Genomic DNA, 22,588 nt, shown 5'->3' on the forward strand with positions numbered 1-22,588 from the left:
TATACATCATTGAACTTGACTTATCTATAGGTTTTGCACAGATACAGTATTTTTCTATGGGTATAGCACAGCCAAACATGTTCATTCACATTCGTATTCCCATTCGCGAGATAATAATGCGACTTTCAAATAGTGTTGCATTGCGCAACATTCAAGAGGGTCAAATTCAAATCCGCAAAGCATGGTCAGGTCTTGTGTAGGTTTTAAAACTGTTTTCAGTAGCAAACCACGCCCATTTTAGACGTCGTAGGTACAATCAGCCAATCTCTGTAGGGAAGGCGGTGGCACCAACTTCACTGATTGGCTGGTTTGAAAATAACTGGATGCATATGCTTTTCGCAATTTAAATCCTCATGTTTTGCTTCGAAAAAGTGAAAGGATACTTACTCACTTCTAGCTAAACGTTTAAGGTAAGTCCTTGTTTTGCTAAAAGTTACGTTATTACCTAGCAGATTCATGTGAATCACATACAAATAATCGAAGAGCAAGAACTTTATTTTGTAGTTCGCTTCAAGATAACTTTGTTAAACTGAGTTTAGCCATCCGTATACTTTAGTTTAGCTAAAGTGACTTGTTAGTTTGAGCAAGTTTGCCGACCCAATCTAACTTTTTGTTAGCTATCCACAATAATTGTAAATTGCCTAATGAATGATTTTATTAATTTTATCTGGCTTCAAGAAAACCTTTTTAATGAAGTTATTTAGTTAGATAGAAAACAATGAATGGCACACCAGACTCGCTCTAACTTTTTTAACGTAAACTTTTGTCTAACTTCTGTCTCCGGACATTAGGCATCTACTGTATCGCCATGGGATCCAGCGAGAGCAAGGTTGCTGTGGCCTCAACTCCCAAATATGACCACAGCCATCGCATCAAACACGACCGTCTCTCTCAACTTGTCGACCCACGGTCTCCATCTGTAGCCATTGACCGCACACCTATTCAGGTAACGTTAGCTGACAAGGGCCATCATTTTGATTTGAAAATAGTTTATTATTTGAATACTCTCATATCATGTGTAATTGTTTTGTTTACTGTATCCGTATTGTATGTATATTGTGTAAATTCCTATATAGTGTTTAACTTGCAGCACCATTTCACCAAGTCTAATTCTGGGTACATGTACTTGGCGAATAGAGCCCCACAGTGGAGGTGTCATAAAATCTACCGGTCAAACAGGGAAATAGTTCCAATCGTTTTACATGAATTTTTTAGAAACCCTTACATTTTAAGGACTGTGTTTGATGTAGGCTTACCCTGGTGTGACGTTTTGATAACCTTGCAAATCTCTCAACATTTGCCTGTATTTACCCCCCCAAAATGAAATGCTAATGTTGCTATCATAAAGAACTACAAATTACATTTTAGTCATTTAGCAGACGCTCTTATCCAGAGCGACTTACAGTAGAGTGCCTACATTTTATTACATTTTACATACTGAGACAAGGATATCCCTACCGGCCAAACCCTCCCTAACCCGGACGACGCTATGCCAATTGTGCGTCGCCCCATGGACCTCCAGGTTGCGGCCGGCTGCGACAGAGCCTGGGCGTGAACCCAGAGACTCTGGTGGCGCAGCTAGACCACTAGACCACTGCGCCACCCGGGAGGACAAATGCCATTATGATCTGAAATAGACTGCTGAATCCAGTGCAAATGTAAGAATTTCTGGATGAACTATCCAATGTTAGCTAAATGTAGTAGTTAATGAATAAATAGGCAATTTCTTTAAATGGACAATTCTGAACTGTCTTGTGCAAGTTTTAAATTGACAATACCTGTTAGCAAAGGTGTCAGCTAGAGATGCCTTGCAGGGATTTATAGTTTTGAATGATGTCTACTGTGACTCTAATTATCATTTTAGGATCTCAGAGTAAATAGTGCCGAATATATTGATAAAAGTCTCCTTGTCCGAGAGATTTACATGGTTATCAAAATGTCACACCAGGGTAAGCTTACATGAAACACAGTCCTTATTTTAAATGTTTCTAATATGATTGAAACCATTTTCCTGTTTGACCCCTAGGTTTTATGGGTATTATGACACCACCACTGTAAAGTGTAAAGGTGATTCTGATTCACTTCCTGAATTGGTTGTATACCAACATCAAATACACTTCTCTTTTTTCCATCTGTGCAGCCAACATTACTAGATTGAACACTAAGATTACTAGAGACGATAGGGCAGAGACACTACCAAAAGTATATGTGGATACTTTCTCATCGAACACTAAGGTGTTGGTCCCGCTTTGCTGCTTAACAGCCTCTACTCTTCTGGGAAGGCTTTCCACTAGATGTTGGAACATTGCTGCTGGGACTTGCTTCCATTCAGCCACGAGCATTAGTGAGGTCCGGCACAGATGTTAGTCAATTTAAGCCTGGCTCGCAGTCGGCATTCCAATTTATTCCAAAAGGTTTCGATGGGTTTGAGCTCAGGGCTCTGTGAAGGCCAGTCAAGTTCTTCCACATCGATCTCAACAAACCACTTCTGTATGGACCTCGCTTTGTGCACTGGGGCAGTTGTATTTATTATACATTTCGCTCAGCCATTTGTGTAAGTGCCGTGCTTGTTGAATGTCCTTCCCTATAAGCGTGCTAAGTTTGTTTTATAGTACAATAGCATTGTATCTGGTCAAACACAATTTGAAATTGAAGATATGGAAAATAGGAGGAGCAATATCATCAGCTATTATCCTCAGTAGTTTTCCATTGAAGTTGTCAGACCCCGGTGGCTTGTCATTGATAGACAATAATAATTGTTTACCTCTTCCACACTCTACGGAATTCAAAAGTACAATGCTTGTCTTTCATAATTTACTCAGATATACATGGATGTGTAGTGTCAGCGTTTGTGGCTGGCACTAAGTGCCTAAGTCATGCCTAAGTTTGCAAATCTTGCCAATGGGGGGGGGGGAAATCATTAAAGTAGTTGGCAATATCAGTGTTTTTTGAGAGGAATGAGCCATCTGATTCAATGACTGATGGAGCCAAGTGTGCCTTTTTGACCAAAATTTCATTTAAGGTGTGCCAATGCTTTTTACTATTTCTTTATAATTAATTTTTGTTTCATAGTATAGTTTAGTCACATGATTTCTCAATTTGCAGTATGTTTGCCAATTGGTTGTACAGACAGACCTATTTTCCATGCCTCAACTAGAGGTGGACCGATTATGATTTTTCAACGCCGATGCCGATTTATTGGAGGACCCCAAAAAAAGCCGATACCGATTTAATCGGCTGATTTTTTAAAATTTGTATTAATGACAATTACAACAATACTGAATAAACACTTATTTTAACTTAATATAATACATCAATAAAATCAATTTAGCCTCAAATAAATAATGAAACGTGTTCAATTTGGTTTAAATAATGCAAAAACAAAGTGTTGGAGAAGAAAGTAAAAGTGCAATATGTGCCATGTAAGAAAGCTAACGTTTAAGTTCATTGCTCAGAACATGAGAACATATGAAAGCTGGTGGTTCATTTTAACATGAATCTACAATATTCCCAGGTAAGAAATTTTAGGTTGTAGTTATTATTGGAATTATAGGACTATTTCTCTCTATACAATTTGTATTTCATATACCTTTGACTATTGGATGTTCTAATAGGCACTTTAGTATTGCCAGTGTAACAGTATAGCTTCCATCCCTCTCCTCGCCACTACCTGGGCTCGAACCAGGAACTAACAGCCACCCTCGAAGCAGCGTTACCCATGCAGAGCAAGGGTAACAACTACTCCCAAGTCTCAGAGCGAGTGATGTTTGAAATGCTATTAGTGCGCACCCCGCTAACTAGCTAGCCATTTCACATCGGTTACACCAGCCTAATCTTGGGAGTTGATAGGCTTGAAGTCATAAACAGCGCAATGCTTGAAGCATTGTGAAGAGCTGCTGGCAAAACGCACGAAAGTGCTGTTTGAAAGAATGCTTACGAGCCTGCTGGTGCCTACCATCGCTCAGTCAGACTGCTCTATCAAATCATAGACTTAATTATAACATAAAAACACACAGAAATACGAGCCTTAGGTCATTAATATGGTCGAATCCGGAAACTATCCTCTCAAACAAAACGTTTATTCTTTCAGTGAAATAGGGAACCGTTCCGTATTTCATCTAACGGGTGGCATCCATAAGTCTAAATATTCCTGTTACATTGCACAACCTTCAATGTTATGTCCTAATTACGTAAAATTCTGGCAAATTAGTTTGCAAAGAGCTAGGTGGCCCAAACTGTTGCATATACCCTGACTCTACGTGCAATGAACGCAAGAGAAGTGAAACAATTTTACCTGGTTAATATTGCCTGCTAACCTGGATTTCTTTTAGCTAAATATGCAGGTTTAAAAATATATACTTCTGTGTATTGATTTTAAGAAATGCATTGATGTTTATGGTTAGGTACACGTTGGAGCAACGACAGTCCTTTTTCGCGAATGCGCACTGCATCGATTATATGCAACGCAGGACACGCTAGATAAACTAGTAATATCATCAACCATAACTAGTGATTATGATTGATTGATTGTTTTTTTAAGATACGTTTAATGCTAGCTAGCAACTTACCTTGGCTTCTTACTGCATTCGCGTAACAGGCGGCTCCTCGTGAGGCAGGTGGTTAGAGCGTTGGACAAGTTAACCGTAAGGTTGCAAGATTGAATTCCCGAGCTGACAAGGTAAAAATGTGTCCTTCTGCCCCTGAACAAGGCAGTTAACCCATCGTTCCTAGGCCGTCATTGAAAATAAGAATGTGTTCTTAACTGACTTCTCTAGTTAAATAAAGGTGTAAAAAATAAATAAAAAAAAGGTATCCAAAATTACCGCATTCCGATTGTTATGAAAACTTGAGATCTGCCCTAATTTATCGGCCATTTCGATTAATCGGTCGACCTCTAGTATGAACGTACTGTCAATGTGGGGACGACTTCATCGAGGGCTTCATCAATAAGTGCAATGACTGAAATGGTGTACTCCTCAGTGCTTTTGGAGGAATCCCGGAACATATTCTGGTCTGTGCTAGCAAAACAGTCCTGTAGCTTAGCATCTGCTTCCTCCTGACCACTTTTCTTTTTATTGATCTGGTCACTGGTGCTTCCTGCTTTAATTTTGGCTTATAAGCAGGAATCGGGAGGATAGAATTATGATCAGATTTGCCAAATGGAGGGAGAGCTTTGTATGCGTCTCTGTTGTTGGAGTATAGGTGGTCCAGAGTTTATTTTTTATAAAACATATATATATATATATATCTCCCCCCTCTGGTTGCACATTTAACATGCTGATAGAAATTTGGTAAAACTGATTTAACCTCTCTTGGGTACGTGAGACTTTAGCGTCCCACCTCTTCAACAGCCAGTGAAACTGCTGGGCGCTAAATTCAAATGCAGAAATACTCCTTATAAAAATTCAGAAAACAAAACATATATTACATAGGTTTAAAGATGAACTTCTTGTGAATCCAACCACGGTGTCAGATTTTAAAAATGCTTTACGGCGAAAGCATACCTTACGATTATTTGAGAACATAGCCCACTAGACAAATCATTACAAACACTAACCAGCCAAGTAGAACAGTTACACAAGTCAGAAATAGAGATAAAATGAATCCCTTACCTTTGATGATCTTCATATGGTTGCACTCAGCAGACAATCATTTACTCAATAAATGTTCGATAAAGTCTCTTTATATCCAAAAACCTCTGTTTTGTTTGCGCGTTTTCTTCAGTAATCCACAGGCTCAAACGCAGTCAAAACAGGAAGATAAAAAAAATCAAAATTGTATCTGTAAAGTTCATAGAAACATGTCAAACGATGTTTATATTCAATCCTCAGGTTGTTTTTAGCCTAAATAATTTATACTATTTCAACCGGACAATAACGTCGTCAATTTAAAAGGTTAACAAGAAACGCACTCTCTCCGTCCACTCCTTCAGACTGCTCTTACTTCCTAATTTTTCAGGATACAAGCCTGAAACAATTTCTAAAGACTGTTGACATCTAGTGGAAGGCATAGAAACTGCAATTTGAGTCCTAAGTCAATGGATACTGTAATGGCATTGAGTAGAAATAGTGTCAGCTCTATTTTTACTATTTTCTAAATTGTAGAATAATCGTGAAGACACAACTTTTGAAATAACACACATGGAATCATGTAATAACCAAAAAGTGTTAAACAAATCAAAAATATTGATATTTGAGATTCTTCAAAGTAGCCACCCTTTGCCTTGACAGCTTTGCGCATGCATACATCGTGTAACAAGAATGTATTCATCTATTCCAGGTGAGTGGAACTGTCTCCTGTGTCCCAGTTGTGGTGGAGAGAGACTGCTCCATTCTAGCCAGCGACCCTCGGTCACCCTCAGTCGGTGTCACCCGCACCCCAATGAAGGACTCAATGAGAGGTAACTATCTTAACCAAGTGGCAAAGCTATCCAGTCAAGCACTGGAACAAGGCCTAGGGTTGATTTGGGTTTGGTTAGAATTATTTATTTTATCAGGAGGTCCTGCTGAGATCAGATCTTTTTCGCAGATGATCCCTAAATACCTCAGAATAACACCAACCGGGGTCGACAGAGCGACGGGGATGGCATCCAGTTTCTTTGACTGTAGAAACGGCATTATGGCGTCTGCATACTAGGTTCGATTTGTTCCTAGCAGAACTCTGCTAGGATGCCGTGAACGTCTGTGCCTCGCATATGCCCTTTTAAAAAATACATCTTCGCTTGGAAAAACTAGACTGCGGTAGTACCGTTTGTCCCTTTTGAGATACCATAACTAGTATAAACTTCCTCAATAGTCAGAATTAATCTTAAAGAACTCAAATTTGTAATAAATGTTGTCGTTTTTGCAGAGGAGATCTTAGTTGCGCAATTTTACATCTGACTAAGATGTTTGGCGCAGTATTTCTCAATTTAAACGAAGGCCTGGATTGAATGGACTCGCTGGTCGGATATGTAGTTTGGCCACCCCTAACGTAGCAGGGGTAAAATAAACGCCTGAAACTAGCCCCCACCCATGTCGATGTTCTCTTCTGCACTGTTCAACCAATCCAGTAAATGTGGAGGAGGAGTTAAGATGGAGTGTCGCTTTGTTCATGTCCAAAGTGGAAGTCTCTTTCCATTTCCCCTGAAATGGAACATTGTCGTTGGGGACTCAGCAGGGGCTACCCCTGCCCTAAACTGTAGATGCAGCATTGCCCTTTCAGTACATTTTGAAAAAGCTTTTTGTCATAGTTATTTTCAACTTTTTTTTTTGTTCCTCCAGTGACAGTTGGCTCCTTCGCCCGTCGCCTCGGCATGCTCCTCCACGGTGACTCTGTAGAACTAGTTGCCCCTTTGCCCTTTAACAAGTTTCCCAACCTCAACGTGGAGGAGGAGGCAGTGGTGGAGGGAGAGTTGGGCTCCAGTGAGCCCGTTCTCTCTCCTCAGCCATCACAGGTCTCAGGTGACATCATCCAGCCCTCTCCCCAGAGCGTGACTAGTCATACGCTTCTCATCCAGAGCCCCTTCGTTCTTGTGGGGGAGGCCCAGATGGACGTCGAAGCCGATTTCACTCTGGAGGACGCCGAAGAGGCCAAAGAGTCTTCACTACACAAGCGACTGAGTATGAGCTTGATCACCTGCCACGATGGTGTCGTCCCATCACCGACCTTCGCCGAGGTGCACTACAACTGCCCTGCGTCTCCTCTCCCTGAAAACGCTACTGCTGAACTCCACAAGGACGAACCTGACCACGCGTATGCCCTTCCCTCAGTCACCTCTGACGCCGCACAACCTCTGACCCCCATGGCTGAACCATCCATCCCCACCGTTACAGAGTTCACTGAAGTCACTGTTGCTACGGAGATGGAGAAAGTGGAGGTCCCAACTCCAGTGGAGGAGCCAGTGATGCCCGTCACACAAGAGTCGCCTGTTGTACCATCCACCACAACCACTGGCCCAAGCCCCAGCGCGAGCCCGCAGCAGCCCCAAGTCACCGGGATCCGCTGCCCCACATTTGACACCAAGAGCCCCAGTCAAGTGGTGTTCAAGCCCCAGTGGCTAGGGAAGGGCTTCGGGGCCACAGGGGTTAGGGCCAGAGGGAGAGGAGGCAAGTGGGGGTCGTCCTCTTCACCACTCTCCATCCAGGTTGGAAACAAGAATGCAGCCAATGAGAACAAGGGGCAGTCGGTTAAACCGAAGCAGAGAGGTACGTGGGTGTTTTTATTGTCTATCATTTTTCGCACATTTTCCTGTGATTTTTATTTAATTTTTTAAAGAATTTTTAAAAAGCTTTCTCTCCTCTCCCTTGTGGCAGACAAGGCACTCATGGCTGAAGGCCGCTCCCCTCTGCAGATGCTCAAGGAGACCAACTCCCCCCGGGAGCAAGCTACACAGGTATATAGATGGTGTACACTAGGGCTGTGACAGTCATGGTATTTCAGAAGATGGTTGTTGGTCACCCATTCAAGTCAATGATGGTTGGACTGGCGGCTGTTGTGAGGTCGTCATTATCTGGGCAAGTGGTAAAGCCGAAAAACCTGTATTCCAAAATGTATCTTATTTTAAACCCAACCTTAACCACGCTGCTTACTTTAAGCCTAAACTTTAATTAAGACCAACAAAAACTACTTTTTGTTCTCATACATTTTGGCATAACAAAAAATACATTCAATTAAATGGTGACATCATTCTACGTTACCATGGAAATGATTGCATCACAATACCAGGCAGCCGTTGTGCATGTGCCAATGGGTTTACCAGTCAAATTGCCAGGGTCAGAGGTTGCAAGCCCATTCCATGTGTGTTACAACACCTTGCTCGTTTCAACGAGGAGCAGCAGAGTTTCGTCACGTTGTAAAGAGTCCATGTTACTGCGGCAACTGACTCAACTGCCCGGCAGTCCCGTCTTCAGTCGGCTGTCCGTTCCACAATGATATAAATAAATGGTTTTTGTAGACATTTCTTTTATTTTCATAACTGTCTTCATCCATAACAGTCTGTTATACGGTAATTGTGCCAGCCCTAATGTACACACTTTTCCCTCAGATGCAAGTACATGTGCAGTTCCTTATCTCACTCTTGCCATCTCATTCGTTCATGTCTGCGCACACTAAAGCCTAAAGAACAGGATTGATCTATTTGGGTGGGTCAGAGGAAAAGGAACAATCACAACGGCTTTTAAACCTGTGGTCTAACTGAAAGGTTCGGTCTCTCTCTTTCCCTCCCTGCCCGTCAGATGAAGCTGAAGGTGTCCACCCCAGACAGACAGAGGCTGAGTCAGATGGACCGGAGAGTCCTGACTGTGTCCATGGACAAGGAGAACAGATAGACGGACGTTGCAGAAGAACATGCACAAACACTAACTGGCCAGTGTACAGAATCTTGCCATGTTTCTAGATCTTTCTAAAAACAAGCCTTTTAAAAGTATACAGCTCTTTTTTTCTTTTCAACTGACTTTTTCAAACTGCTAACAAATGATCTTTTGTGTACGTTGCTTTTGGAAGTGTCATCGATGTGATTTGTCCGACTGTTTCTTTGCATTTATTTCAAATGTGCATATCAGTGTTTTTGCTATCCTGTACTTTATGTAAATACATTTGCTTTAAATCTGTATCTGCTTTTTTATGCTCTTAACTGGAATACACCCGTTAAGTTGTTTTCATTAGTCTTAAGGTGCTAAGTAAAGCCATACCTTAAGTGTAAGAAAAGCGCCTTGTGAATTTACTATATGCACAATGTTCTGATGGTAAAGACAGGCTGTCCAAATTGTCAAGTGTGTGATGCGATTTGAAAAGACAAAGTCACTTCACATTGAGTTGCGACTATGTTTTGCTCGCACGACAGGGGTAAAACAAACCACTGTCAATTAGATATACACAGCCAGGTAAGGTTTAAACTCCTCCAGTCCTCTATGACAAATGTGAAATATTGTGGTCTTGTGCATTTGCCTTTTTCATTTTTATTTTGTTGTCAGTGAACCATAAGATCTATATCATCCCGTCTGTCCAGCCAACAGTTTACTGAGCGCTTATGCCTTTTTGTGACTAGCCATCGGGAAGTAGGTCAAAAGATTAGACCCCAACTCATGGTAAACTTATCCTACTAATCACGTACGTACGTAAACTTTCAGACACACACTCGTGTAGAAATCTACAGGCGAAACAATTTTATTCTAATGTGGCCATAAAAATAGAAAACCGTAACTAAACAAGGGGATTCTCTAACCAACACACAAACATCCGCTTGAAACAAATCAATGCTTACATATTCATCCTTCATCCTCTGACAAACATCGCCTCGAATATAAAAGCATGTAACGTCCTAGTTATTGTAAACCTACAGTCTATCGGTGGTCATTTATTTTGTGACCGTATCCTGCTATATCCAAATCTAGCGTTTCCATTTGGCAACTGCTCTTATGACATAGGAAATATATTCATATAACGCTAGAATTCAGTTTGAACCTTGACATAAAAATCAATCATTCATTGATGCAACGATCATGTTTTTCTACAAAAGTCCCCCCTGCCTAACTCTAAACTTGAGTCGGAAGTAGGGAGAGACGACAGACTCTCTCGTCACAATTCTTCCCTCAAATCGAATAAGACTTGGCACAATACAAATAAATAACCTTTCACTCTTGGCTTCCTAGTCTCCCCCCATCCCCCTCTTCAATCTACCAGGTTTCTGTGATATTCTTCCTCTATTCCCCTCTCCTTAGTCTTTCGCTCTGTCTGTTCTCTAGACTAGAGGACTGACTCAGTTCCATATCTTCAGGAAGCTGTCCCAGGATCCTGTGCAGCATGCCATTCCGTCCGAGGATACTCCGATGCAGCTCACCCTGTTGTCATGACCAGCCAGCACTCCTGAGCCATGAGGAGAATTACGTCAGTATAGAATGAATGCAAATATTATGTTTGCCTACATTGCATCCACATTCTCTCTCCCTCTATTTCTCCCTTCGTCCCACTCACATCCTCCTTTCTCCTCTCATCATCCCCTCTACTTACCCACACTGTCTCCCTCTCTTTCTCCCTCCAGTCACCATCTTTCTCTCCCCAACCCTGCATACTCACCCACACTCTATCTCCCATTCTTTCTCCCTCCGTACTCACCCACTCTCTCGGCTTTAAGCATGTCCCAGATGTTGACGTTGAAGTCATCGTATCCGGCCAGTAAAAGGCGGCCAGAGAGTGACGGGGCGAGCGAGGTCACCCCACACATGATGCCCGAGTCCTGGTAGGTGATGAGCTCCTGGTCTGCCCTCAGGTCGTACAGCTTACAGGTGGCATCGTCTGAGCCCGTTATAACCGCATTACCATTGGGGAAGAACTGGACAGAGTGGAGAGGACAGAGGTTGGAGGTCAGAGCAGTGGTCTCTCTAACTGTGGTACTGGAGAGCTACAGAGCGGGTGTAAGCTTTGGTTCACCTCATTAAATGAATCAACTGTTTGAGCAACCAGTTGCATCAAATGCATTTTTGGGATATTGTACGTTTTGATAAGTGTTTTTTAAAAGCTTAAATTTGTAAAAACTTGGAAGTCTTTGTTTGTCCATGTGAACTGCCGGGTGCAGTGCATCTATCAGAATACTAAACTATTAGTAAACAATGAATCAATGCTGGGGGTCCTCTGTCCTCACCCCGATGGCGTTGATGTCACTCTCGTGGCCGCTGAACGTCTGTCTGCAGGTGGCTTCCCTGATGTCCCACAGTTTGGCCGTGAAGTCACACGCCCCCGAGATGAACATCTTGAAGTCGGGGGACACGGCCAGGGACATGCAGTCACCCAAGTGGCCCGCGAAGATGGTCTTCTCTGTCCCTGTCTCAATGTCCCATAGAACACTATAAAGTTTGGACAGAGGGAGGGAATAGGAGGAGAGGATGGATATAGAGGTGGTCAAAGAAGAGAGGGTTGCGATGGAAGGGCGAAAGAAGGCAGAATGTTTAGGACACCATTGCAGAAAAGTAATAGATAAGACTATGCGTATCAAAGGAAGGGTACAGTATAACCCATAGAATTATAAAGATATGGTAGCATTAACAGATTGGAATGATCTCTGGTCAGTCATTGTAACCCCTTATTGCACACCAGACTCATAGAGACTCCATCTCTATGACCTTACCAGGTGCAGTCGCCAGAGCTGGTGATGATCTCACTGTCGCTAAGGAAACGACAGCAGGACAGGTAACCTGGGCAGTAAGAGAGAACACCATCAGAGCCATACAACACAAGCATGCTGTATTGGATAGACTATATAAATACTACCTCGTATGTTCTTACATTGACTTTGATCGAAACGACTCATCGTTAAACGTGTTGCCCGTAATGCTGTCTTAATGAATGCAAATAGTGGGCCAAGTGTCGAGTGGGGTACCTGTGTGTGCGGCCAGCTCCCGCATGACCTTGACGTTGCCGTCCTTGCCCTTGAGGTTGTAGATGGAGCACATGTTGTCGAGACCGCCACACGCCACCATGTTCCCTGAGGGCGCGTAGGCACACGTCATCACCCACGACGACTTCAGAGGGATGGCGCTCACCTGAGCAAAGAAGGAAAGTGATTCCTCACGTGGACCAGTGTGTGTATGTGTACGTGCCTGTGTGTCACACCGCGTTTGTCAATGTGAGCACTTATACGAGCACTTGATATTACAGTATATTGTTGATGTTGCAGTATATTGTCATTACATGCCGTATGCATGTAAAAAAAACTGTTCCATGAGCAAAACTCCCCAGACTGTAAACCCAGACGCAGTCCGCCATACCTTGTTGGTGGTCAGGGTGTCCCACACTATCAGCTTTCCATCTTGAGAGGCACTGACACACAACCTGGTAGAGAGAACAAGACCAGTGTAGAGACAGACAGACAGAAACAGAGAGAGAGAGAGACCGAGTCCAGTAAAAGATCCAAGGACCTGCAGCAGCTCAAGATAAATAGACAGACAGATCGATAATAGATACAGAGACTCTTTTGTCCCAATGGCAGTCCGTCTTTAACACGACTGATCTAAAAAGCCATGACATGACTAATGCTACTGCACTTTTTCCTATTGCCAGGTGTTTCCAGCACAAATGATGACGGGGATGTTGATGCTGGTGATGATGATATTGCGTGCTATGTAGTAATGTCTAGACACTATGGAGGAATATGTGTGAATATGTTGTCTGTTAAGTGTTCACAGTTGCCAAATGAGTTCCCCATTGACGGACAATAAAGTTGTATTGGATTGTACTGTGTTAGACATAGAGAAGCGTTGTTCCAGAACCTCTTAGCCCAACACTGGTTCAGTTAGTAAAAGCTATCTTTTAGTCCCACTAAATGTAGGACACCCCAAGTATTGTAAACCGAGGAAAAGCTAATAAGCTTACTAACTTGCTACAACTGAGAAAGAGAAGAGGTGAGATGAAATGAAATGAGAATATAGGGAGAGGTAAGTAGAAGGAGAGAGGACAAAATGAACGAAGAAAAGGTGGGTTAGTGCACATTCAAGTTATAGTATCAGCAATAATTGATTGATTCAGGGATAGTGTTGGTTTAAAGTGTTGCCAGACTGTCAGTCAAGTATTTCCTGGTTCCACTAATGCGTCCAATTAAAACAAGCTATGGGATTGCAACGCCAATCCAATTAACCAATAAACACAGAGCACTACGTGACGCCAGTTTTAAACCATAGCAGTATTTGTCACAGCAATCTGTTTGAATGAATGGATGAACAGATGAATATATATGTTACATAATGACATGATAGAACAGAAATGATTGAATGAATACTTAAATATTTGAACGACTCAACAAGCAATTCTCAGGAAAAGAGTGCAGGCTAGAAGTCTGTGAAGGGTCTTTGTCTACTTTGAGCTAGTGTGTGTGCCTGTATGTATGTGTGTGTGTGCTCTTGTGTATGGCATATGTGTGTTTACTTGGTGTCAGTGCCCCAGTGCATGGCATAGATCTTGGCCAGGTGACCCCTCAGCGTCTTCCTGGTCTTTAGCTGGACACGCCCCACCAGCGTCGTCCCGGCAACCGCCTCCTGCAGGGTGGTGTCCTGCACTACTTTTCGGGCCTCCTGTAGAGGGATGGTTGTGTATGGTCAAGTTATGGTTATAATAACTATGGTCCACTTAACTATGGCTAAAACCACTGTTATAACTATTGTAATTTTTAAGGTGTGCTATTGCAACCTGGTCTCAGAAGAAAACGTATTACATATGACTAAACTACTGTTTACACCTACTCCTCCTGCCTTTGGACAAACAGAGCGGTCAGGGGTGGGGATGTATGGTCATAACTGTTGTCATAGATATGACTATGACTGTGGTGTTATGAACACCTATACACCTTACTGTCTAGAGGATCAGAACAGTTAGGATTTGTTATTATTGTATTAGGATCTCTTTTAGCCCAAGGGCTAGTTTTCCAAGAGTTCTTAATTCTTAAGAAATGTAAAAAAAAAAAAACATAGAAATTAGAAAAACAGCAAAAGCTCAAATAAAAGGACAAAAACACAAACAAAGTTTCACATCCCTATTACCTGGACATATTACGAGTAACACCCCCCCCAGCCCCCCCACCCCCCCCCCCCCAGCCGCATACTTCGTGTCCACATATGAATTTAAATACAACATAACATATTACAAGAACTTCTTAGACCCACTCTAGTCGTTCAATACATTTTACGAATGAATCTCTTAAAACAACTCGGTTTTTGTCAAGAAGTTCAAGGACTTCACTGCCCTGAGGTAAAAGCTCTTTTGCCCAGTTCTAATGTGGGTTTTGGTGGTCTATAGGTGGCCTTTGGTGGTCTATAGGATAAGGATTCTTGTTCAGTTTATGGTTGATGATCATGGTAAAATTTTCAGCAAATAGTTTAGTAAAGTACGAGCTTAAGAGAGGAACACAGGCAGGCGTTATTCACACTAGTGATTGATTATTGCCTAGCAGTTCTAAAGGAGACCCAGCATCTGGAGGGCTGCCAGTTTGAATCCTGGGTCTGACCGGGGAAAAAATGGGCGGGAAGTGAGCTGGCAAATAGAGTGTTGCTGGTATCAAATCCTTGAGTTAAAAGCGGACGTCAAAATCTGGTTGGATCCTGTGTGTAATTGACCAATAATGTGATCTTCATCTGAATCATTGATTGATAACTGACAGTGATCTGATCTTTAAGGTTGTCCGCCTCCTTTCGCAGCTCTTCCATTTCGCCCATGGCAACGGTTGGTAGGCGTCGTCACCGATGGAGACAGGAAGGGAAATCAGGTGAGCAGACGTAATCCTGGGGAAGAGAGGGGGAAAAATGTAACATTGCATTTGATCAGTTCATTATCCATTCGTCTCACTGTAATGTCAAAGTCTGTATACAGCAAGACATTAGATATTTATGCATGTTACCAGCTTTTTAGATCAAGGTCTACCCTTTCTTTTCTTTGTTGTTTAGCTACTGTTTTGCAATTCAAACCTTCCTCAACTACTTTGCAAACCTTCACAAACACAGGCACACACACACACACACAAATACCCATACACTCATAAGCCCACACCCATAGTCAAACAAGCTCACTTGCACAGATATGCATATGCACACACACATGCACGCACACACACATACCTACAAGCGTGCAACTATATGAACTAGTTAACATAGCACATACTGCATATGCACGAACACACTTTCCCACCCCGATTGTAAACTCAAACCTGTGTGGTGTGTCATCTTAATGCCAACACTTTTCTTGTTTGATATCTCTCCTCGTGCTTATACAAGCTAAACAAACGCAGTGTTTACTCTGCCCTTTTCTATCTCAATTGACTTTAGTGCCATAGACTTGGAAAGCTTTCCAATCTTACGTCAGCCCTGAAGGCACTTGTGTTTTTGTGATTCCAGTGACATCACATCACAGCGCTCTAACGATGCAATTAAATGCTGTCGACTGAGTCAATGAGGACTGAATTGTTTTTTCAATGACCAAAATATTCTCAGGTTAGGCGTACTATACAGTAAAGACAAAAAGTAGGCATCAACTCTCTCAAGTATCTCTGTCACATGATCAAATTAGGAACTTTATAACTGGCAATGGCGTCAGACTGTTTTCTATGAAATCAGATGATCACCTTTACTTTAAAACACTGTAAACATGATAATCACACAACATTTCATGTGACATCCGCACATCTAATAACACATTTGCATGATATTTGTGACAGATGAAACGATTTGGATCTTACTCTATCTTACCTTGAAAACTACCAGGAGAAGAAAACCCTAAACCCCTGGCTTTGATCGTGTTCCTTTGCTGCAATCTCTCTCTATTTGTCTAAAGTGTCTCTGTCAAATCTCATTACCAAATGAATTTGCCTCTCATTTGTTTGAGGAGAAAGGTAGAGGGAGAGAGAAGAGGCAGTGACTCAGAGAAAGATATTCCCTTTCCATTGTTCCTTGCTGTCCCTATCTGTCTAGTACTGTAGGATACATGCATGTGTGAAAACACTGTAAATCGTATGTCTAAATATAGAAATGCCTGAAACAATTAACCCTAAGGCGATTGCATCCATCTCAAGTTAGCTGTGCTCATAGGTGTCCTGCTCCCTCACCTAAAGGGAGTAGTATCCATAATGGTCACCTTATCTAGCCTTCATCTGATTTAGGCCATATATTTCGTTCCCTGAGAAAATTACGTTTATAAATAGTACTAACCCAATAAAACGGGACCGTTTAAAAAAAAGAAAGAAAATGTGTTTCAACTGTGCTATTGCCCTTTTGCCATCCTGTCCCTGAGACCCCGGCCTGCCGTTGTTGCATGTGATTAAATGGCTGCTAGAGGTTGTCGCAGAGTGGAGTGCATTAACACCGAGAGAGGGAGAGAGGGAGAGAGGGAGAGGGAGAGAGAAAGAAGGGGGTGGGGCTGTGTGTAGAGGCGATGCAGTAGAGAGTGAGTTTAAATCCTAGTAGCTGAGATTTTAAAGGAAGCCTTTTGATTCAAATCTGCTCTCATCCGATTACTGACTGCTCTTTGCATCTGGATAAGAGGTGGGGAGAGGGAGGGGCGTGATGGAGAGAGGAAGGGGGAAACTAGTGGTGGTGGATGAGAGGGAAGGAGAAGGGAGAGAATGGGTTGGTTAAAATCTAAGACAGGGTGAGATGGGTGTTTTCTGTATGAAATGGGCAATGAACTTGAACTAGTGATTGTAGGAATGTGTAAGTCAGATCTTGTTTTCTCACTGTAAATGTTTCACCTTTTCACTATTGACACACCATTAGTATTGTGTCACGTACTATTAGGCATATTGAAAAAAACGTTAACGGTGACCGGTGGCCAAACCTTAGTGAGAATTTAGCACTAAAAACAGACCTTTCTCAGAACGGGACTAAAGAACTCTTTCCAATTTGTAGCAAGACACTTTAGTTTTGATTTGAATGACGATGCCTTGAACTGTATTTCTGTGCTATGAAAGGGTCTAACACAAAGTACCACGTTTCAGCACCTATGCCAACTAGACACCCACAACGCTAGTGATACCCCCGGCAGAGAATCAAATGTATTCCAAAATGGATGTATCAGAGGAAACACTGTACAATGCTCTTAGAAAACAAACAAACACTTAAACAAAGGATGTGATCATTCAAATGGACTGCGTTTAGACAGGCAGCCCAATTCGGATGTTGTTTTCCCACTAATTGGTCTTTTTAACCAATCACATCAGCTCTGGGGAAAAAAAAGATCTGATGTGATTGGTCAAGACCAATTAGTGGAAAAAATATGAGAATTGGGCTGCATGTGTAAACTGTCTGTCAATGGGGGAAAAAATCCACATAGAAGATATGAATGAATGTTATCCTTTAAGATGATCTGTAAGCAGAGTATTGCATTAGTAGTGCAATAGCAATATTACATGCATTATAATATAGAAATCATATGTAAATCCTTATGATAAAAATGTAAAACATTCAATAAAACATATCCAATCCAAGTTAGTGTTGTTTCTCCATGTGATCTCCAAGGATTCGACCATGCTGCCATGCTTCCATACTTTTTCAATTAAATTCCCTGCCGTGTTATAGAGAAGAAAATGGATTCATAGATTTTACAGTATCGATAAACTGTTATTTGTCGCCATTAAACGGCACCCTCGTCATAGTGCTATCAAATGAAATGGATACTTATCCCACAGATCCACTCACTTTGATTACATGAGAAAATCAGGACACACTCAATCGAGAACTAAAAGTACTTCTACACTCCCCAAACTAATCTGGCGGCAGCAGGCAGCCTAGCGGGTAGCCCTTTTCTGCAGTTAATTACCAAAAGTGCCCTCTTTGGCCTCATGGCTGGAGTATTACTAATATTTTTCATCATTTCATCATTGATAAAGATGATGTCAAAAAACCTGATGACGATCCAGTGTTTCTATGTCAAACAGTGCTGTTATATTTCAGTCTTCTGTGACGTATATAAAGTGTAATATTGGGATGCAAACTCAAAATGTAATACATTTCAACTGTGTATCTGACATGGTACAGATGTCTTATTTTTTTTAAACCATGTGTATGAGGTGTATACTTTTGTTTCAAAGTAGATTTGTTTAAGACTACCAAGAATCACTCTGGGTGACCCTGATTTAGCCCACTGCAGTAAAAGGTTAAGAGCATTCGTCCAGTAACCGAAAGGTCACTGGTTTTCATCCCCGAGCCGAATAGGTAAAAGTTATGTTGATGTGCCCTTGAGCAAGGCACTTACCCAAATTGCTCCTGTAAGTCGCTCTGGATAAGTGTCTGCTAAATGACAAAAATGTACAAATCTGTTTCAACCAAGAGCTCCATACAGCACTACTGTGACCAGAGGTTTTCACTTACACATCTATTCACATATCCAATCAAAAACTATAAATAAAGAAAACAACAATTGAGGTGTAAAATAAACATGTATGGCTGCCTACTCACCAAATAAGGAAGTTCTCCAGTGGGTTTCTTAACCTGTTCTCACTTTTCAGGGTCCCTCCGTTTGGTTGTCATATGTTTACCCCTCTTCTGTTACTAGATGTTTTTTATTCAGTTTTCCTGTCCCACACAGAATGGATATTCCACTCTCTTGCTCTCTCTCACACACACTCTCTCTCTCTCTCTCTCTCTCTCTCTCTCTCTCTCTCTCTCTCTCTCTCACACACTCTCTCTCCTGTGAGGAACAGATGCGGATTGGAGCGGATGAAGAAAGATCAGGGATGAGGGGATAAATCCAGCGATGGACAGAGAGAGAGAGAGAGAGAGAGAGAGAGGGTGGGCGGGCGGGGGCGTGAGAGAGAGAGACAGAGAAAGAAAAGAGCGAGTAACAGAGAGAGAGGGATATAGAAAGAAAGAAAGAAAGAAAGAAAGAGAATGAGAGAGAGGGAGGGAGAAACAGAGAGAGAGAGTGGGAGACATAGGGGAGAGAGAGGGAGGCAAGCAAAGCACACCAAACAAGGTGGGCAATCGTGTCATGGGGTCAAAAGACAGGAACCGGTCCTGCATTAATAAAAATAAAATATAACATTCACTCCTTGACATGGCTTTTTATGGTGTGGTGTGAAAGCATGTGACTGGCAGGGGGCTTCAGTGTTTTGTAAACTTGAGAAAAGTCTAATATTAGAAAAGCCAGTAGCACAGACAGAGACAGAGAGATGGGGACATTGGCGACACATCGCAGGCCAGGGAAGAGAAGTTACTCTAGTACACCTGCATGTATGAACCCCTAAGGCCAGCACCTCAACCTGCCTAACTATGACCTGATGAAGATACACGTTTGCTACAAAGCCACATGGGTAAGAATAGAGTAGATTTGGTTGTCCTCTGAGAAAGACATTCTCTTTCACAGGCTCGTACCATGGTTCATAGGTGTGGTCCATAATACTGTATTTACGGCACTTTTACATGTGCCACTTTTCATGGCCTCAATGAGCTACATTATACCGTTCACAAATATGCATTAAAAAGGCAACTTGCTAAAAGTGAGACACAGTAAAAAGGAGATAGACAGAAAGAGTGTCTGGGGGTGTGTGTGTGAGAGAGAGAGAGAGAGAGGAAACAAACACAGCGAGTAAGCGAGACAGGCAGAGCGAAAAAGGGACAGAGAAGTTTCACCACATTGCCCTTTGACTTTCTGAACTTATCTTCACATGGATAGTTAGTATTAACCCAGTACTTCCACCCTCTCTCGCATGGTCAAATAGCAACAGGACTCATTGAGCGAACAGACACTCTCCTTTTTCTGACAGCGCTGACGCTGGATTTAGGGGAGAGACAGAGAGAACGTGAGAGAGAAAGAGAGCTGGAGAGCAAGAGGTACGGCGGGGCATGTGAGAGAACCAGCGTGAGGCCGAGAATTACAATCTATTAAGCTTGTGTGGTCGTCTCTATTGGTCTCGCACATTCAGCTAAGCTACACGTGCCAGCAGTGAGCCTGCAGAGCAGCTTTTGGCTGCAGTAGGGATGTGACAGCAAGGACAGAGCACTGAGCCTTCTGTTGCTCTGTGATGCTATACAGCAGAATTATAATACTACAGCCATTAGCAGCCTACTGCCCCTCTCCCCAAGTCTTAAACAAAGGGAAAGGGGAGGGTGGGATTAAATGTCAAATCACACAGCCAGAGGAATCAGCCATCAACAAACAACCTGGGAAGACACTGAAGTGAAAGACTATCTAATACTAGACTACCCTGTCTCGGTCAGTCGTTGCGCTACTTGTATGCATGTCTTTAATTGTCACCTTTGACCAATGTGCTTCTATGGTGTGTTGGCAGTAACCAACATTGATATGACAGGATCACTCGACTTGACTTGACAGTATGCAGTATCAAAAAGGGTTCAATCAAACTGGCCTTACAGTAGCTAATGTCTGCTTAAATCTTAATAGGACACACTGAAAAGGATATATGGATATGGACATGTGTATACACTGAGTGTACAAAACATTAACAACACCTTCCTAATATTAACAACCCCCCCCACCCCCCCAGAAAAGCCTCAATTCGTCGGGGCATGGACGCTAGAAGCTGTTGAAAGCGTTCCACAAGGATGCTGGCCCATGTTGACTCCAACGCTTCTCGCAGTTTTGTCAAGTTTGCTGGATGTCCTCCTGGTGGATCATTTTGATACACACCGGGAAACTGTTGAGCGTGAAAAAACCCAGCACCATTGCAGTTCTTGGCACGAACCGGTGGGCCTAGCACCTACTACCTTACCCCGTTCAAAGGTACTTAAATATTTAGTCTTGCCCATTCACTCTCTGAATGGCACAAATACAAAATCCAAAGTCTCAAGGCTTAAAAATCCTTCTTTGTCCTGTCTCCTCCCCTTCATCTACACGGATTGAAGTGCATTTAACAAGTGACATTTCACCTGGATTTACCTGGTCAGTCCATGTCATGGAAAGAGGAGATGTTCCTAACGTTTTGTACACTTAGTGTATATACTGTATGTAATATGGATGTGGATCCTTACTCAATTAGAGGAAACACCATAGAAATAGAACAGTAATATATCTGTGGAAAACACTATCACATCAAACTATAAAGAAAATTATTCAACACATTCAAATGACGTGTTCCTTTACGCATTTAAATGATATGGTGGTGATGTTTTTACTATTTACTATCTGACTCCTTTTACGTTATATCAAAAATGATTTGGATTGATTACTAATAGTGTGATATTCAAAAGATGAAGTACAGCCGATATACAGTACATCCCTTGTATACACACATAGACACATCATTTGACGCTAGATAGTGGGGTGACAGTGTGACAATACATGACATAGATGTACGCCTTCTTAAACACAGATTAACTGAGCCTTTTAGGGAATGAAGCGGCTGGAGAGGAGAGGCTAAGGGATGGAAGCGGTTAAAACCAGGAGTCCATTAACAGGCCAGTCGACCCAATTCTGCAGCACCCGCAGATTATCACACGGGGGGGAGTGAGAGAGTTAATATGGGTCATAAACAGTGCTTGACTGGCCGTGACGGGGGAGAAGGGTGGGAGATATAAATGGGGAAGAAGATGGGAGTGAGTGTGTCAGACTGGATGTAAATTATGAAATGAATTCTAGTTGGATTATGATTCCATATTCTAAACGGGAGATTTCGGAAACATCATAAACAAATGCACTCATTTACGAGGGATTAACGGTAATCTCTCTTTCTATCTTTCCCCCCCTTCTGCATACCTCTCTCTCTGTCTCTCCCTCTCTCTCCGTAGCATCAGTTTTTGTGCATTGCAGAGCTTTGTCTATCTCCCCCTCCCTCTTTGTCTTTCCCTTTCTATGTCAGTGTTTCTGTACTGCATGCTCTAGTCCCTAAACAGGTGTGACATCTCTTTCTCCTTATCTGTCTACCTCTCTCCTCCCTTCCCCTCCTCTGCCTCTCTCTACCTCCCCTCCATCTCTGACACTCACACATTTACCCTCTCTTGGTTTTATGGTCTTCATCTCCACACAGTTCAAGGGCAGCCTGGCACTGAGGTAATCGGGTTAATGGACTCTACGAATCCACACCTATTATCTCAACCTCCCTCTCTTTCTCCCTCAGTCTCACTCACTCTCTCTCTAGTCACATGCAGTTGACGTTTTAACCCTTTACACTCATGGGAAT

At 42.4% G+C, this 22,588-nt stretch overlaps 2 protein-coding genes across 2 annotated transcripts; one reads left to right on the plus strand and one right to left on the minus strand.

The window, feature by feature from the left end:
• The first annotated feature begins 321 nt into the window (after window positions 1–321).
• LOC129837530 (cell division cycle-associated protein 3-like) lies at window positions 322–9,589 on the plus strand. The gene is made up of 6 exons (XM_055903779.1): window positions 322–410; window positions 792–946; window positions 6,280–6,400; window positions 7,263–8,186; window positions 8,295–8,374; window positions 9,216–9,589. The coding sequence occupies exons 2-6, from the start codon at window positions 809–811 to the stop codon at window positions 9,306–9,308; spliced, it is 1,356 nt and encodes a 451-aa protein (XP_055759754.1). The 5' UTR covers window positions 322–410; window positions 792–808; the 3' UTR covers window positions 9,309–9,589.
• An 87-nt stretch (window positions 9,590–9,676) lies between these two features.
• Window positions 9,677–19,198, minus strand: LOC129837532 (guanine nucleotide-binding protein G(I)/G(S)/G(T) subunit beta-3-like). Its single transcript, XM_055903780.1, has 9 exons — window positions 18,909–19,198; window positions 15,123–15,245; window positions 13,897–14,042; window positions 12,744–12,807; window positions 12,356–12,518; window positions 12,104–12,170; window positions 11,621–11,822; window positions 11,095–11,311; window positions 9,677–10,845 (listed from the first exon to the last, which is right to left on the minus strand). The coding sequence occupies exons 2-9, from the start codon at window positions 15,177–15,179 to the stop codon at window positions 10,739–10,741; spliced, it is 1,023 nt and encodes a 340-aa protein (XP_055759755.1). The 5' UTR covers window positions 15,180–15,245; window positions 18,909–19,198; the 3' UTR covers window positions 9,677–10,738.
• Between the last annotated feature and the right edge of the window lie 3,390 nt (window positions 19,199–22,588).

The sequence above is a fragment of the Salvelinus fontinalis genome, chromosome 38 (assembly GCF_029448725.1).
Source record: "Salvelinus fontinalis isolate EN_2023a chromosome 38, ASM2944872v1, whole genome shotgun sequence".
NCBI lineage: Eukaryota > Metazoa > Chordata > Actinopteri > Salmoniformes > Salmonidae > Salvelinus > Salvelinus fontinalis.